Source organism: Neopsephotus bourkii, unplaced genomic scaffold (genome assembly GCF_033783945.1).
Source record: "Neopsephotus bourkii isolate Nb327-2 ecotype Australia unplaced genomic scaffold, CSIRO-AGI_Nbou_v1 NB_196, whole genome shotgun sequence".
Taxonomy (NCBI): Eukaryota; Metazoa; Chordata; class Aves; order Psittaciformes; family Psittacidae; genus Neopsephotus; species Neopsephotus bourkii.
In genome coordinates this window covers 16,379,170-16,394,213 of record NW_026900709.1, presented here as the reverse complement: position 1 = coordinate 16,394,213, position 15,044 = coordinate 16,379,170, and the positions used below count along the sequence as shown (strand labels likewise).

At 39.7% G+C, this 15,044-nt stretch overlaps 1 protein-coding gene across 2 annotated transcripts in view; it reads left to right on the top strand.

Annotated features, from left to right (window-relative positions):
• Positions 1-241: 241 nt before the first annotated feature.
• Positions 242-15,044, top strand: part of SLC4A10 (solute carrier family 4 member 10) — a 149,861-nt gene continuing 135,058 nt past the window's right edge. Inside the window, exon 1 of one of the 2 annotated variants that reach the window (XM_061344144.1) lies at positions 242-397. Coding sequence is in view for 1 of the 2 variants with exons in the window: in XM_061344127.1 (XP_061200111.1) it covers positions 350-397 (48 nt within the window). In the remaining variant the exon portion in view is untranslated. The remainder of the gene's footprint in view (positions 398-15,044) is intronic. The other variant, XM_061344127.1, reaches the window with a different exon arrangement.

The following is a 15,044-nucleotide window of genomic DNA, read 5'->3' as shown; positions in this document are numbered from 1 at the left end:
CCTTCGGCCGTAGGGACCGGCATCCCCGGCCCAAGCAAAGGTGCCGTGTGGAGGCACTAGCGGCTCCGGTGTGCCCGGTGCTCAGGCTCGGCCGCAGGGCCGAGGCCCGGGCGGCAGCAACAGCTGGACCCGGCCGCATCCCGCAGGTGGATCCGGCTCGTGCCTCCCCCCGCGCCGGGGCGCGGAGCCATGTGACTGGCGCGCTTCCTGCCTCCGCGCCACCTGATCCGCGGAGGGAGCGCGGCGGCGCGCGGAGCCCAACGCAGCCCAGCGGCTCCCGCAGCCCCCGGGAGCGCGCCCCGGCGGGCGGGCGGCGGGGAGGGCGCCGCCGCAGCGGCCCCGCCGCCGCATGGAGACCCAGGACCAAGGGGCGCAGATGGAGCCGCTGCTGCCCACGGTACGGCCGCCGCAGAGCGGCCACGGCTGCGGGAGGGGGGGGCGCGAGGAGCCCCGCAGGGAGGCAGCCGGGGAGGGGTCGCGGTGGCCGCCTTGCTGCCAGCCTCTGCTGGGGGTCGGAGCTGTTTTCTCGGGTGTGTGTGGAAACAGGTTGGCTCGCTCCGGTGCCGGGCGGCGGGGTTGCCTGGGCGCCAGCGCGCTCGGGGATGAAGCGGGGTGTGCTTGTGTGTGTGTGTGTGTGTGTGTGTGTGTGTGTGTGTGTGTTTGTGTTTGTCCGTCCGTGTCCTGCCGGGGTGAGCACCCTGCTCCTCCGGCTCCCCCCGCTTCAGACATCCGCTTCCCCTCGGTACCCCTCTCTCCGCTTCCCCCCCCCCCCCGTCTCTGACATCTCTGTTCTCGGTGGGGCAGCGCTGGGGAGCGGGCATCTGAGGGCTGCGCCATGGGGTCCCGCTCGGGAATGGGACTGTCCCTGCAGCTCCCGGCCCTCCCTTGCCTGAAGACCGCAGAGGAATCTGCCGAGGTCTGGCACTTGCATCGCGGGGTCTAGCTCCCTCCCGGATCCCCGGCTACGCTTCCTGCCGTGGTGTCGCAGTTTCTTGTGCTCAGTGGTAGAGCTGGTAATCTGTGGGGTTATTGTCGTTTGGGGGGGGGGTACGGGCTGCACCCCTGCCTCTGAGCACAGTGTGATTGCACTGGTACGGCTGGGCAACGTTTCTCCAGAAAATAGGAAAGGGTTCAGTTGATGGGGGACCTCTTCTGTCAGTGGGGACCCTCTTTCCTGCCTGGCTTCCCCCAGACACAGGGTTTGCAGATACAGAGAAGGTGTGAGGTGGGTGTCGATCTTCATCTCCTACTGAGATTCTGTTTGTGAATGGTGGTTCCTGCCTTGCAGTGGAAATCACTCTGTCTGGAGCAGGGAGAAGTCTTTCGTGTGCATACACTAGTGTCTGACAGGCGTACACATCCCTGTGAGCACACCGCATAGGTCTGCAGAGGCTTCCCTGGCTCCTGAAATGGATCTGTGTTAGCACGACATTGACAAAGCTTGAAAGAGACAAGTCTCAGCCTCTGAGGATTGATGAGCTGCACTCATGGCAAGCCTGTTTTCTGTGGAGTCTGTTCCCATCATCTGTTGACATGGTCCATTTTGCAGTCAGGTGGCAGGTTGCTACACAGTGTGAGGTTATCCCTGGCATCTCCTTTCTCCTTGTGGCAGAGACAGTTTTTCCTGTTGCTCTCAATACCTTTTGTGAATCCTAATTCCTGTTACTTGCTGCTCTTGCACTTTCTGGTGCTGGAGTAGAAGGTCCTGTCTTTTTCACTGGCAGACTGGATGCATGCTTCCTTTCCTTAGAGAGACAATTCAGTGTAAATCCAGTTTCCATTGTGACCACTGATTCTTGTGGAAGGTTTAGTCCTCAGTGTTTCACACCAGTGAGGTAGCCTGCAGTTGGTAGCAGCTTCGCTCTTGCTCATATACCTTGCTAGCAGCCTACATGCTGGTCTTGCTTTGCCAATATGTGTTGTCTCTGGTTGTGCAGTGGCTGCTGCACAGGGAGTCAGAGGCATTAGGTTTTAGCAGGTGCAACGTACAGGATTGCCTTGTGCTGTCTGGTTTGGAGTTTCGTTCCTCCAGGCTGTGCACAGGAAAAAAGGCTGTTGCTGTGGTTGAGAGGACCAAAGAAGGTAGGATTTCTTGTGTGCTGATGAGGGGAGAATTGTCAGTTCCCTTTGCAGCTCTGACTGGCGGCACCATGCCCAATGCAGTATCTGTCTGCGGAGCCGCAGGTCCCCATCAGTGCTGTTGCTTGTTAAGTTTGTGTCCTGGTTCCCCACCTCCATTTACTTAAGCAGCTGTTGTGCTTGCTTCAAGTAGGAAAGGGAGACTTCTGTACTCCATGTAATATATACCATGGCATGCCCTCTTCCTCTGTCCTCTTTTACTCTCACACGGTTTCTGACAGGGCCTCTGCAGGTCAACAAGGTAATGTTGCTTTCTTGCCACAGTGATGGTAGAAGACATAGGCTCCCTCAGTCTTAGAGATTTTGCAGTCCTAGTGGCATTTTCTTCTTGTGTCAAGTGATTAAGTATGTGGATGTGCTCTGGCAGTCTCTGCCTGGCTGATGTCTAGAGCCCTGCATGTGATGAAGGCAGAAGTGGATTTTGCATGGTTGAGAGTTTTGTACCTGGAGTCACGGCAGAGTTTAAGGAGAAGGAATCGGAACTAATGTTAGTGTTTTTAGCCTGGGAGGTAATGCTGTGACATAACAGTACCTTTAAAGAGCGTCTGTTTTAGGGATCAATCCTCATCTTTACTTGAAACAAACAAATGGGAGCCTGAGCTGTAAGATGACTGCAGTTCTTTTCCCAAATGTTGTCCCAGTTTGGCGGACTCTGGGTCCGAAGAGAAATGCTCCTAGCTGTGCTCTTTTCCTTCAAGAGCTTAGCCTAATGGCAAGTGTGTTTATTTTTTTTTTTTTTTGTGAAACTGTGACACATGATGCAGTTTAATTGTTATTTATAGTAAAAAGATAGCAAATGTAGTCCTTCATGAATTTTATCTTCTGATGGTGCTCAGAGATTGTGAAGCCTCAATATAATTTCCCACCAAAATCCCGCAGTTTGTAGAGTGGAACCTATTTTTACCGTAGTGTTAGTCATATGTTGTTATTGATTTATTATACAACCATTTAATTAAAACCCCCGATCCCTAGCAACTCGCAAAATGATAAAATACTGTGGTTTGGGGGGGGGGGGTGTGTGTGTGTGTTAAACAATTTCCTCACCAGTCTCCTTTCACAGAACTGTTTCCAAAAGGAGACTTACACAGCCACAGCACCTCTGCTTAGCGGTTGGGATACTGCTTCTCATTTTTTCTGCAGTGTGGCCAAATTCCTCTGAAAATTATTAAAACTCTATTGCAAATTGTCTGTAAGTGCAATATTGTAGAAATAAATGTAAAAGGAAATTGTTCACCTGGAAACAATTTGTTTAAACTGCTTTTGACAATGCAAATATAGTCTTATTTTTATTGTTCAATACATACACTAATGTGGTAACAAATTGCAGGCTTGTATGCTTACTGTGTCATCTAATGTTTTATTTATCAGTCATCAAGTATATTTTTTCAGTATGATTATTCAGAGTGCTTTAAAATAGTTGTGAGTAATTGAAAGATTGCTGAGCAGTCACCATGTGTTTACAGAACGGGAGAAACAAGCTCCAGATCTTCTCCACAAAGATACTTTATTGATTTCTAATCAAAGGACCAGATATGGTTAGTTTGTCTGCATAGGTGTATACCTTATTGCCCATGAATTATTTTGCAAATGGTCACTTAAGGCAGGGTGTTCACAGCGGAAGTTACTCCGTAGTGTATTTGTTTACGTCTGTTCTGGATCTCCCTTGTATGCAAGTCAAAATTTGCTTTTAAACCAGGGTTGTTGTCAGACAGAGGCTTGATATTTCAGGTAGAAGGAGCATGTAATGACCAAGTGCAGGTATTTTCTTAACTGTGTTTGTGCTGGGCGTGTCGTTTTCCTGTGTTTTGTGAAGGTTAACAGTAAAGCCCATGTATATAAAACCAAATTGACTTTTCCTTTCTAAGTTTATATTCTCTTACCTTCAAGCTGTTTTGTTTTATTTATTTATTTATTTAAAATTCTGGTAGGTACAAGACCTTAAAGCATGACATTGCTGATGCATGCCCACAGGTACATATATGTAATGTATATGCATACACTATGGTATGTTACGTATGCTGTAGGTAAGTTATCATTTGTAATTGAGTACTCTTGTTGCTGCTGCAAGTGGCACACAGTTACTACTACTTAGGCCTCTGTATGTGGGAGAATGGTATAGCGAGATCTTGGGTAGTAACTATTTTTAATGTGGCAGGTGAGTGTGGGAAGCTGCTCACACTAACAGGCCAAATTCTCTTGCTTTTGTTGATGCTGAGTGAGACCTCCGACGATACTTGCAGATGAAATGTATTGCTCATTGTGAGAATGGATGGCAGAGCCTGAGCCCACAATTTGTGTAGCAGTACTAATTCGCAGTTCATCAAAATTTAAGATTATAGCATCAGTTAAGGCAAGTTTATAGAGACTATAGGAATGTTGTGTTTCTTTTGGAAAAATGCAGAAGCAGTATTACATTTTCAAGACAGGAGTACTGAGATAACACCGTTGATAATAAAACCCCAAAACCTAATTGTAAGTATAAATCTAGGATTGAATTGGTGCTTTGAGTATTTCCCTTTTTTACTGCTTGATTCCATGTTTTGACAGAAAAGAAAAAAGAAATCTTTTTCCAGGAAAACGCTGGAATGAAATGAAGTAACAATTAGGGGCACATATTTAGTTAAGTACCTCCCCTCCCCCTTATATTTGCCAGTGTCATGATTATAAAAGATTTCTCTGGATCATATGTTATACTGTGGTGTTACTGTTTAAGGATAATTGGCAGACTGATACATATTTGTGAAAAAACAGGAAAAAAAGTATGAATCCTGTGTGGAAATCATGTTACTTTAATGTGTCTGTGTCTGGTTTGAGTTCTTTCCACAACTTCTACTAAACACACACTTCCAGTTTCTTCTGCTAATAATTATATCTTTCCTTTCTGTTTTTTCCTTTGGAAAGAAAAATATAGAATCAATTCTAAAACAGAATACTTCCACCAACACTTTTAATGCTTCTTAAATAAGTAATGTTTACAACCTCAGTGGATGAGAGGATTTAAGCAGGTGAAGGAAAACTTAATCCACTCTAAATCATCTTGAGCAATTAGTTGTGTATCTGATATCAGAAGAGAAAGCCATAGGCATAGCACATTCATTTAATTTCTGTAATACACTGTAACATACATATTTGGGTCTGCATTGTAAAAATCCCAAACTTTTGAACAATAATGCCATCAAGACTCCGTTTGCAATAATAGTGCCATTTTAATGTTAATGGTGGAGTTATTTAGTGGAGGACCTAGTGTGTTCAACACAATTTTCAGTGTTGGTGGAGTTTAAAAGTTATTCTCATGAAATGAAAAATAAGCCTGGCATATTTAAACGTAACTAATATAAACCATGCTTGTACAAGGCTCTTGATTAGGATAGGCAAGGTGAAAGTTGGAATATGTGATAAAGGCAATTACTAAAAATAGAAGGAAAAGAGTCTTGGGCTGGGGAAAAGAAGTTGCAGGGTGACATAAGGGTAAAGTTTTGAGTGTGGAGAGATTTGTGCAAACTTGGAGAATCGAGGATGTTGTATCTGACTGTGGTATGAAACAGAAGAGAGAGCTGATTAAGTTTCATACGGGAAAAACTGATTTGGTTACAGCATGGGGAAAGTCATAGAGGAACAGAAGCAGGAAGGCCAGCTCATGCCCTTGTACAGGTGGGGCAAGACAGGATCTTGAATCCTGATTCTTCCATATATTTTCTGATTTCCCTGTCCACCAGCTGGAACCTTTTCACTTTGTTGAATTAGCGATTTACGAGACATTGCAAAGTTGATTATAAATAGGATTTGGAATTCTGTGGAGATGTGGAAGATACATCAAGATTTGCAAATTCTTGATTGAACTGAAATGGAGCAGGAACTTGCTGCGAAGAAACAGGCATAATAGTATGTTTAGGATAAGTCTGGATTATAAATGTTGATAACTTCAGTTATGTCCTCCTGAATCTTGAAATTACTATAAACATTTACATTTACTATGAACACATTCAAAGAGTATATTAGAAAGATAGATGCCTACTATTCATCTGATTTTGTGGTTGCAAGCAGGTTTTAAAACCATATAACAATATAAAATGTAACATTATTTATGAATGCTAATCTGCAAAATGCTAATCTTAGATGTAGTTTTTTAAGCCATCAAGAAGCATTGTTGGCTTTCAAAGAGTATAGAAATCTGTCTGCATCAGTGGGGCTGCAAGAGGTTCCAGGACAAGTTTCACTGAGAGCAATCACTTGCTAGCTGTTGCACTAAAAAATGCCAGAAAGTATTACATGTTCATATTGCATTTTGGAGAGAGATGGGGATGGTTTTGCCCCTTTTTATAGAAACTTGTATTGAAGTAGTCAAAATCATCTAAATTAAGAAAAACTGATCTGAAGCCACTGTTCTGAAGGATTGTTCCGGGTATCAGTCACTAACAATTGCACTAGACATTCATAAGCACTGAAACTATGTAAGGATGGAAAAAAAAAACCCCAAACCCTGCTGTTAGATTTGGGTAAAAGTAGAAAATAGATACTTAACTGTAATTAGTCTGTCAAACTCATTAAATTCAATAACAAAACACCATGGAGAGGAAGATAATATGTACATGTAAACTTCCTTTCCAATATTTGAATGTGTACATGGGTTTTATGTTAGAAGAAAGCAGCCATAAAAAGAATGTGATTTCATGTTGAATCTTTCCTGGCAAAATGCTGAAAACACTGTGGTGTTTGTCTGGAATTAAAGATGTTTATAGTGTTGTAAATATTGATAGGAAGTAAAGGTACAACCAGGGAGGTTGTATATCAGTTGGTACTGACTAGTAGTTTCATACTGTTTTTTGTATAGAATTGAAGAATAGAATCCATAAGGGAATAAAAATAACTTCTTAAGTATTTTAATTTTGGTGTTCAGGAAAATTTTAGTGGTAAATTTGAATAGTTGGAATTGTAATTGTAGAATACAAATTAGAAATAAGAAACGGCTGCATTATATTGATATGTTAAGTATTTTCAAGATACAGTAAAATTTTCAGTTTTGTTAGTGGACCGAAACATCAAGTTTCTGAATACTAAGACGGATCTGTTCGTTCTGTAAAGCTATACTTTTGTTGTAAGATGAAACAGAAAAAAATAATCCCAGGATAAGATCCTGAAGTCTCTCCTAGAACTGGTTGGAGCAAAGATGCAGTTGATAAATTTGTGCTTGAGTGTATTTCTAGAAAAAGAATTTTGCTTTCAACATAAATCCATCATCTGTCTGTGTCCTTGACAGTTTCCCAAGAGCCAAACAGGAACCCTACCAGTCAGATTATTAAAATTCAGCTAAGAAAAATGTCGATCTGTTTTCTCCTAAATTAAGATATTGACCTTTTTTATTTTTTTGGAAATGTATACTGAAATATACTGAAAAGGATTAAAGATTTCTATTTGGAATTAAGCAGCATAATGACATCTAAAATAATCTTGAGGAATTTGTCAAAATTCCAATGCAACTATCAATAAAGTCTTAACTGCAGATCTAGAAATACACATCTTTTTTCAAGGCCTGCCTCAGTAGAATTGAAGATGTTATTCTTATTCTTATTTAATTATTTAATTTGCTTATGTCACAAGTCAAAGCCTATTGCAACAGCTGTAAACTAAATGCAAATCTTGAGCTTTTTGCTAAATTCATAAATATGTTTTGCTGAATCTAGGAAGTTGATATTTTTCCTTTGAACTGCAGGTAAGTGACGATAACGAGAAGATGAGAATTTGAGTGAAAAGTATTAGCTGCCCATTTGCTCTGGTTTGTTCTTTACCTTGGGACTCAAGGTTGAGTTTATAGATACGCTGTTCCCAAGGACTGCTGAATAACCATACAGAAGTGGTTGAACCACTGTTGTCCTTATTACCAAAAAACCTCTCACCTCTTCTGCCCAAGTGGGAAATGGATGAAGTTGGATATATCTTCTAAGAATGCAGAACAGTGTTTTTGTGAGATTGCATTACAAGCATCTCTAGTGTATTGATACAAAATTGAAAATATTGGAAATTTATGATGTGATAATTCATAAGGGAGAGGATGTATTCTCCTGGTATGCTCTATAACATGAATAATGTAACAAAAATGATAATTTCATATTGTCTGTGGAAGAAGGTAGGCATTCTTCTAGCTTAGATTTCATGAAAATGTGGATAACCTGTATCCTTTTTCAGAAAAATCAGCATGCTTTAAGAATTTCTTTTAATCATTTTTTTGACCTATTTAGGTAAGTACCAAAATAGAACCAGAGTGTCCCAGAACAGTACATTACTGCACTGACAGAAGGGATATTACATGTATTGGTGTTTAAAATGAATTTCTAGAATAAAAGTAGTGTTCCCTTCCATCCTCTTACCCCCAAATCTATGCAGTCCTCAGGAACAACTTAGTTTCCAGTTCTTTTGAGGCTACTGCTGCCTTGTTTGAGATTCATATGAGTATCATCACTAATACGAATGTTTATGCAGTCTCTCCAAGTCTGCCCTCTTCTGAGACTTTAACATACTTTACTTTTTTTCCAGAAAATTTCATAACTTCGATTGTAACCCATATTACTCATCTCCTTCAATTACTGTCATCCTTTCCCTTTATTTGAAGAGAAGATAGAAATGCTCAAACATAAAACTTGACTGATGATATAATTATCCTTTAGAAAGCTTCCAATTTATTCTGTTTTTCCTCTTAATGATTGTGTTGTAGTGAAATACTTAACTATGTCCACTTGTTTTTATTGCAACATTAAAATAGCTTTGAAATTAAAAGTGGCAATGAACTGTAAAAGCACTCATAAAGCTGTATTTAATATTTATCCAAGAATCTTGTGAAAATTATAATAGGTAAATTCTAGATCTTTTTTTTTTTGAGAGAAGTATCTGAATGGATCCAGAATAGGTGAATATGCTCCCAAAATTAGTATTTTGAGTGCAGTGCGTAAGCCTTCATGCTCATTCTCACCAGTTTCATAAAAAGGATTTTTTTCTGTAGCCATACAGCTGGTTTTCCTCACTAACATCAAATGTGCCTCTCGCTTTTGGAATCTGCCCCTGCCAGTTCTTATCCTGTAATGGACTGGACTGAGAGAAACCCTTTTCTGAAGTACCCACTGAAACCTCATGTTTCACAGGACATTGGAACAGAAGGTTAAAATTTTTTAAAGAAACTTTTAAAGAAAATAATACATTCAGTTTTGGAGAAATTGAATTTTTTTTCCAGTGTTCTGTAGTTGGTGGAGTTTGATTGTGTTTGTGTCACGTCATCTTGCCGAAAAGTTTATGACTCTGTGTTGCTGTGTCAGCATTGATGTACTTTGGCCAGCAAAACATGAATTTTTTTTTTTTTTTTCTATTTGCCCGACCATAATTAAAAGTAGGTGAGAGGTTTCTAAATGCAAACCAGTATTGCCCAGAGCAACAGAAAGCTGCAGCTACATCTGGAGTGGAGAAAACACTTTGAAGAGAAAGTTAAGAGGTGTGCAGCTGCCAGAAGCAGGTTTCGAAGGAAAAGAGTTGGTTTTGAGAACTGGGTATCTCCACTGTACCCATGAAGAGGGATTTGCCTTGGACTGGCTTCTGCCACAGGAACCGTGTTCCCATTAACAGTTGCAGTGATATGTACATGGTAACAGGATTATAGCTTGCAAGTACAAATAAGTTACAGCCAAAAAGCTCAGAATCCCAAAGCTACCTTGCCCTGCCTCATTCTCCCCAGTTTTTCCATAAATATGAAACTTAATGTACGTATGCCTGTGAAAAAAAGTTAAGTTAAAGGGACCAGACAGAGTTTTGTAAAAGAAGCTGTCAAAGAAGAGTATAGAGATCTTAAAGTGAAGGCATTTAGTGAAAGTCGTTATGAAAGCATGTAAACCTTGGCTATATATTTTTTTACTTTTTTTTTTTTCTTATGTGAATGACTCAGACCTGTACAATCCAGTCTTGTGCACATTTGTACTACCTATGTGCCTTGGGTAGTTCAATGCAAAGAATGTAGGCTTCAATGAAGCATTCAGTGTAGGGCCTGAGAAAGACCGGTAGGAAGGAAGTGTTCTCATTCTGAAACCATTTCTTTTTTATCTTAAAGTCTAGAAATTGTGATTCCAGAAGTACCATGGTATTTAGAGCAACTTGGCGTATAGAAATTCTGATCAGTGTTTCAATGAAAATATTATAAAAAGGAAGTATCTATAAAACCAGTTCTTGGTGACTCTTGGGCTTCTGAAATTGCAGACTGTGGCACTCATCAGAAGTTATGATTTCATGTTTGTGTCTATCTGGCCTCCCTTGGCTTGCATACAAAGAGTGGCTGTAAAAAAACCTGCTGTGAGGTAGGTAGTGTCAGAGCCTTCTCTTTTAAATCCTTAGTTGCATGTGCTGACCTTACGTAAATGCAAGGTAGGTTTACCCTTGATAAAATTGGGGTAATCTGCTTTGTGCTTGGCATCATGTAAGAATAAACACAGCAGTTTATTACAGCATGGGTAAGATGGTGTAAATGAGACATCAAGTTTAGGTGGTTGTATTTTTTGTTTATTTGTTTAGGCAAAAACGTGTGAACCTTTTGAGATGAGAACTGTATTTTTGTTCTGGATGGATGCAGGTCCTGTCATGAAGGGTTTCTGGTCCATTACTGGCTAATTCAGGAGCTAGGCCAGTAAACATGTGAATAACAGACTTGTTTATTGGCTTGATTTTAAGCAAGTAAGTTTCTGGTAATGCAAAAATAATAGGATCTTCTTCTTTTCTTTATTTTGTTGCTCTCCTGATTGCTCATGAAAATAACTGAGCTATTGCAGCATAACCATTATGGCTGTAATCACATAAAGTGTTTGCTGTAAGAGTGCAGATAATAGTTACAAATGGTAAACGGACAATTAAAAATACCTCATAACTAAGGCTTTTATTTACATTTTTTTAACCAATAAAACTTTAAATTTTCTTACACAACAAATAGTAACTTACGGATTCAGGGAAGTGCTGTTTATGGATGTGAGATTACAAAATTCTAGAGGATTGTGATTAATCTTGTTCAAATATGGTAACCCAGAGACTGTTATTCTGCTATACCTTGATATTTGACTCTCAAATTTTTCATTTCACAGTGATTGCAGGAATACCTGTTTATATAATATATCCATTTTGAATATTCTTTAAAAAGCAAAAGACATAATTATGTCTGGCAAGATTGTCTTGAATGTAACCAAAAGAATTGATAAATGGTCTGTGCAGGCTGTAATACAGTATTGTTAATACTTTACAGTTAGAGTACAGGTTTTAATAACTCATTATTAAGAGCAGGTTTATTTCCGCTACTGGTATATTTTTATATATAGGAATGTAATACTGATTTGTAATTACAAAGTGATTTACTTATTTTTTTCTTTAGTCCATAAATGATTATTTTCCTAATAGTAACATTCAGCATTTTTCCAGCAGGCTTTTCTTGGGTATTATGGATTTTTGTGGCCATATATATGGAAATATGAAAATATATTTCAATACAATGGGAATATTTTTTAAAATTTCTGCCTGGTAGCAAACATTCAATTCAATTGAACGTTTTCAGCTTTCAAGAAATACAAGATTAGGTAATTTTTCCTTTAGTTTTGTTATTAATACTGTGTTTTAGTACTAGTTGTACTTCATTTGAATTACATAAGCCCAGGTTTTATTTTGTGATGACCAAACTTCTTCAGGGCACTGAAATCACATTGAGATTTATTACAATATTTCAAGCCTTAAATCATCTTTTACTGTGTCAAAAATATGTGTAGTATTAAAAAAAAAAGAAAAAGAAGTCTCTTATATGGAATGGGAAGATGACTCAATCCACAGTTAGCAGTGGGTTTCCTTCACAGTCTTAATTTTTAAGTGTTTCATTTAAGGTGTCTTGATTGGTAGGGTTAGTAATAGAAATGATAGGAAAGTGTCTTATCGTTTGGAAGTGCTAAGATAACAGATGTGAACATGAGTGATCTAAGACATGCATGTGAATTGTGAGTATAATGAAAAGGGCAAGAAATTTAAAAGAAAATTCAGTATCAAATCATTATTGTCAGCTTTTATGTTTCTTCTATAATCTTGCAATCTTGTAGCTTTTATACCAAGAAACACCTATATTCTAGATTTTTAATTAAAAGGTGAAAATAAAATAGGCAATATTTTAGCCCTCATGGTAGAGATGGAAAATGTGAAAACATCAATCTTGATAATCCAGAAGGCAGAAATGATCATGTGTGTGCTTCTTTTTAAATTCCATCTTTTCAGCCAGTCTGTTGCTTTTTAGGTGCTCTTGCTGGCTTTCAGGATCTTTTCTTTTTTTTTCTGTAACAAATTCCATCTCTCCCTAGGATGCGTTTTTCTCTGCTGTCTAGGATGTTTGTTGTCCATGTTGTGCTCCTTTTTAATGCTGTGCTCTATTTGGGCATTTAATCCCGCGCTTCTGTGGCTTGTGCTTCACACAAGTGCATGCCTGTGTTTAAGGGGAGGTGACAGTCGAGTCACTGCTGATGTGAACACAATGTAAAAAGAACTTTCAGAGCACCTTCTGCGTATAAGATCAGGGTGCTCTAAGGTCTCCCCAGAGCTTTCACTCCTCTAATCTGGACGACCCCAACCCTCTCTGGCTTTCCTCATAGTAGAGGTGCTCCAGACCTCTGATCATCTTCTGTCCCTCCTCTGGATTTGGTCTAACAGGTCCACATCCCTCTTACATTGGAGGACCTAGAGCTGGATGCAGGTGAGGTCTCATGAGAGCAGAATAGAGGGGGAGACTCACCTCCGTTGACCTGCTGGCCACGTTCCTCTTGAGCTTACTGGTGCCATTGATGATAGCACTGAGTGCTGCTAACCTGAGACAGGGCTTTCCCTGAGCTTTCAGTTTTAGGAGTCTAAAGTCTGGATCGTATTTTGAGGTAATGTCATTCAGCCTTTCATTACTGTTGAGAAAATAGTTTCTGTTCAGATCAAAGCTGTGTAGATTAGGAGTTGTTCTGGAAATGAGGCAACTCAGGAGATGGAGGACGAGATACCATGAAAAATAAATAAAAGGTAAATACAGAATAAATCCTAACTATTTCATTATAGCAGAAATAGTGAATTTCAATGAAATTATCATTCACTAAGTTAAAAACAAGAGAGAAACACTTTCCACAAAGTATAGAGTTCAAGTACAAAACTTAAAGTGATGTGGGATATTGTGGAGGCCATTAGTGTAAATAGGTTAAAAAGGAATTAGGTAATTAAGCACGATGATCCTGATTCAACAAATGCAATCATCATCTTAGGAAAATTTAAACTGCTGATTACCAGAAACGGGTGAATACCAGAGGAAAGACCATTTGCTAGTTCCATTTTAACTGGTACTAAAAGGGGCAAGTAATGGGGCAGCCTAAGATATGGATTTTAAGAGAGTTCTGCAGTTCTGCTTTTGCTTTTGTTCCTGGGGTCCATGAAATAGGGTTTGTTATTGTTAGCTTCACGGGCTACGTCGGGTATTTTTGTGGAAAGAGAAATAATTCTCTTTGATCTTACCAATAACTTGTTCATCTGTAGATGAGATCATTTAAAAATACTAACTTGTCCAAGATGAACTGGGGTTTCCCACGCACTGTCTTTATTTTCTTGTGCTGAAGAGTTTATGTTCTTTCTGATCAGTGACATTTTTTGTTGGATTTTTTTGGTGTTTCAGGAGAAAGATGTTCCTGATTGAGGGGTCCCAAACAGAGGAAAATGTAGCACTTGTGAAATATTTTCTGTTTCAGCGGTGGGCAACAATGATCCTTGAGAGGTCTGTTACACTGTATTCTCACTGTATTCAGTAGCAAAGGAAGAGGAACCCCTTTCATCTCTGTCCATGCATTCATATTTTCTTGCAAGCAAATGAGCCATCTATATGTGGACATCTTCACAACCTTGCAAAATGCTGTTCTTCTTCCCCAAAGCACCTCCTGTTTGCTGAATTTTTGGAATGTGCTGCCTGGCAATTTGTAGGGTACAGCTTGGCAGGATATGTCAAATACTTGTTTTTTACAATGGGCAAATAGTTGTGTATTCTTTTACAGATTCAAGTATGAACTACAAAGGAGGGCAGAAGGCTGCCACTGAGCCAGGGAATCATTAGAGGAGCTAATGATGGATGCCAAGTGCTTTCACTTTGATTGTATTAATGACAGACTATTGTATTGGATTTTGCTTGGTTGATTCATTTGATTACCAGCTGTGAGTAATTCAACTGGTGAGCCCTAGATGGCATCTAGTTTGTCTCTTTGCTCCTGCTCTGCATGCTTTCTTCACATCTGTATTGTGTGCTTGCCTGGATGATGGAAACACATGGCTATTGTAACGGGAAAACATCATTGTAGCATTTCTGGGAGTTACAAAATTTGGTAGTTTCATAGTTCCCCATTAGTTTTGGTGCTGCAGTCTTTGAATACTGAGATTGAGATAAATTTTTGATCTCCATTTAGTCTGCAATTTCATACAAGAGAATTCTGGTTTCTGGTATCAAGCACTACAGTCATGCACACTCTTAGTAAGATCTATTTTTCAGGTGCATAAACATACAATATGTTGGAAAATCAGCAATTTTTTTTCTCTGATTGTTATGACATTACCACTGCATGGAAAATTCATGGTTGTTATTTCACATACATCTTCGGATTTATCAGGAGAGACAGAAAACCAGGTTTCTAATATGCACCACTTCAAGTATTTAAAAATAACATTTAAAACAGTGTTCAGGGATGCTAAAATAGAAATCAGATGCAAAGATCTGTAGAAAAGAGATGTTATGAAACATTTTCCTGGCAGGACTGGGTAAGACTAGACGCTCTGTTGGAACATTCATAAGAAGGAAATCTAAGAAAATATTCCCTGTGTCAGAATTAAGGAATTAAATTCTC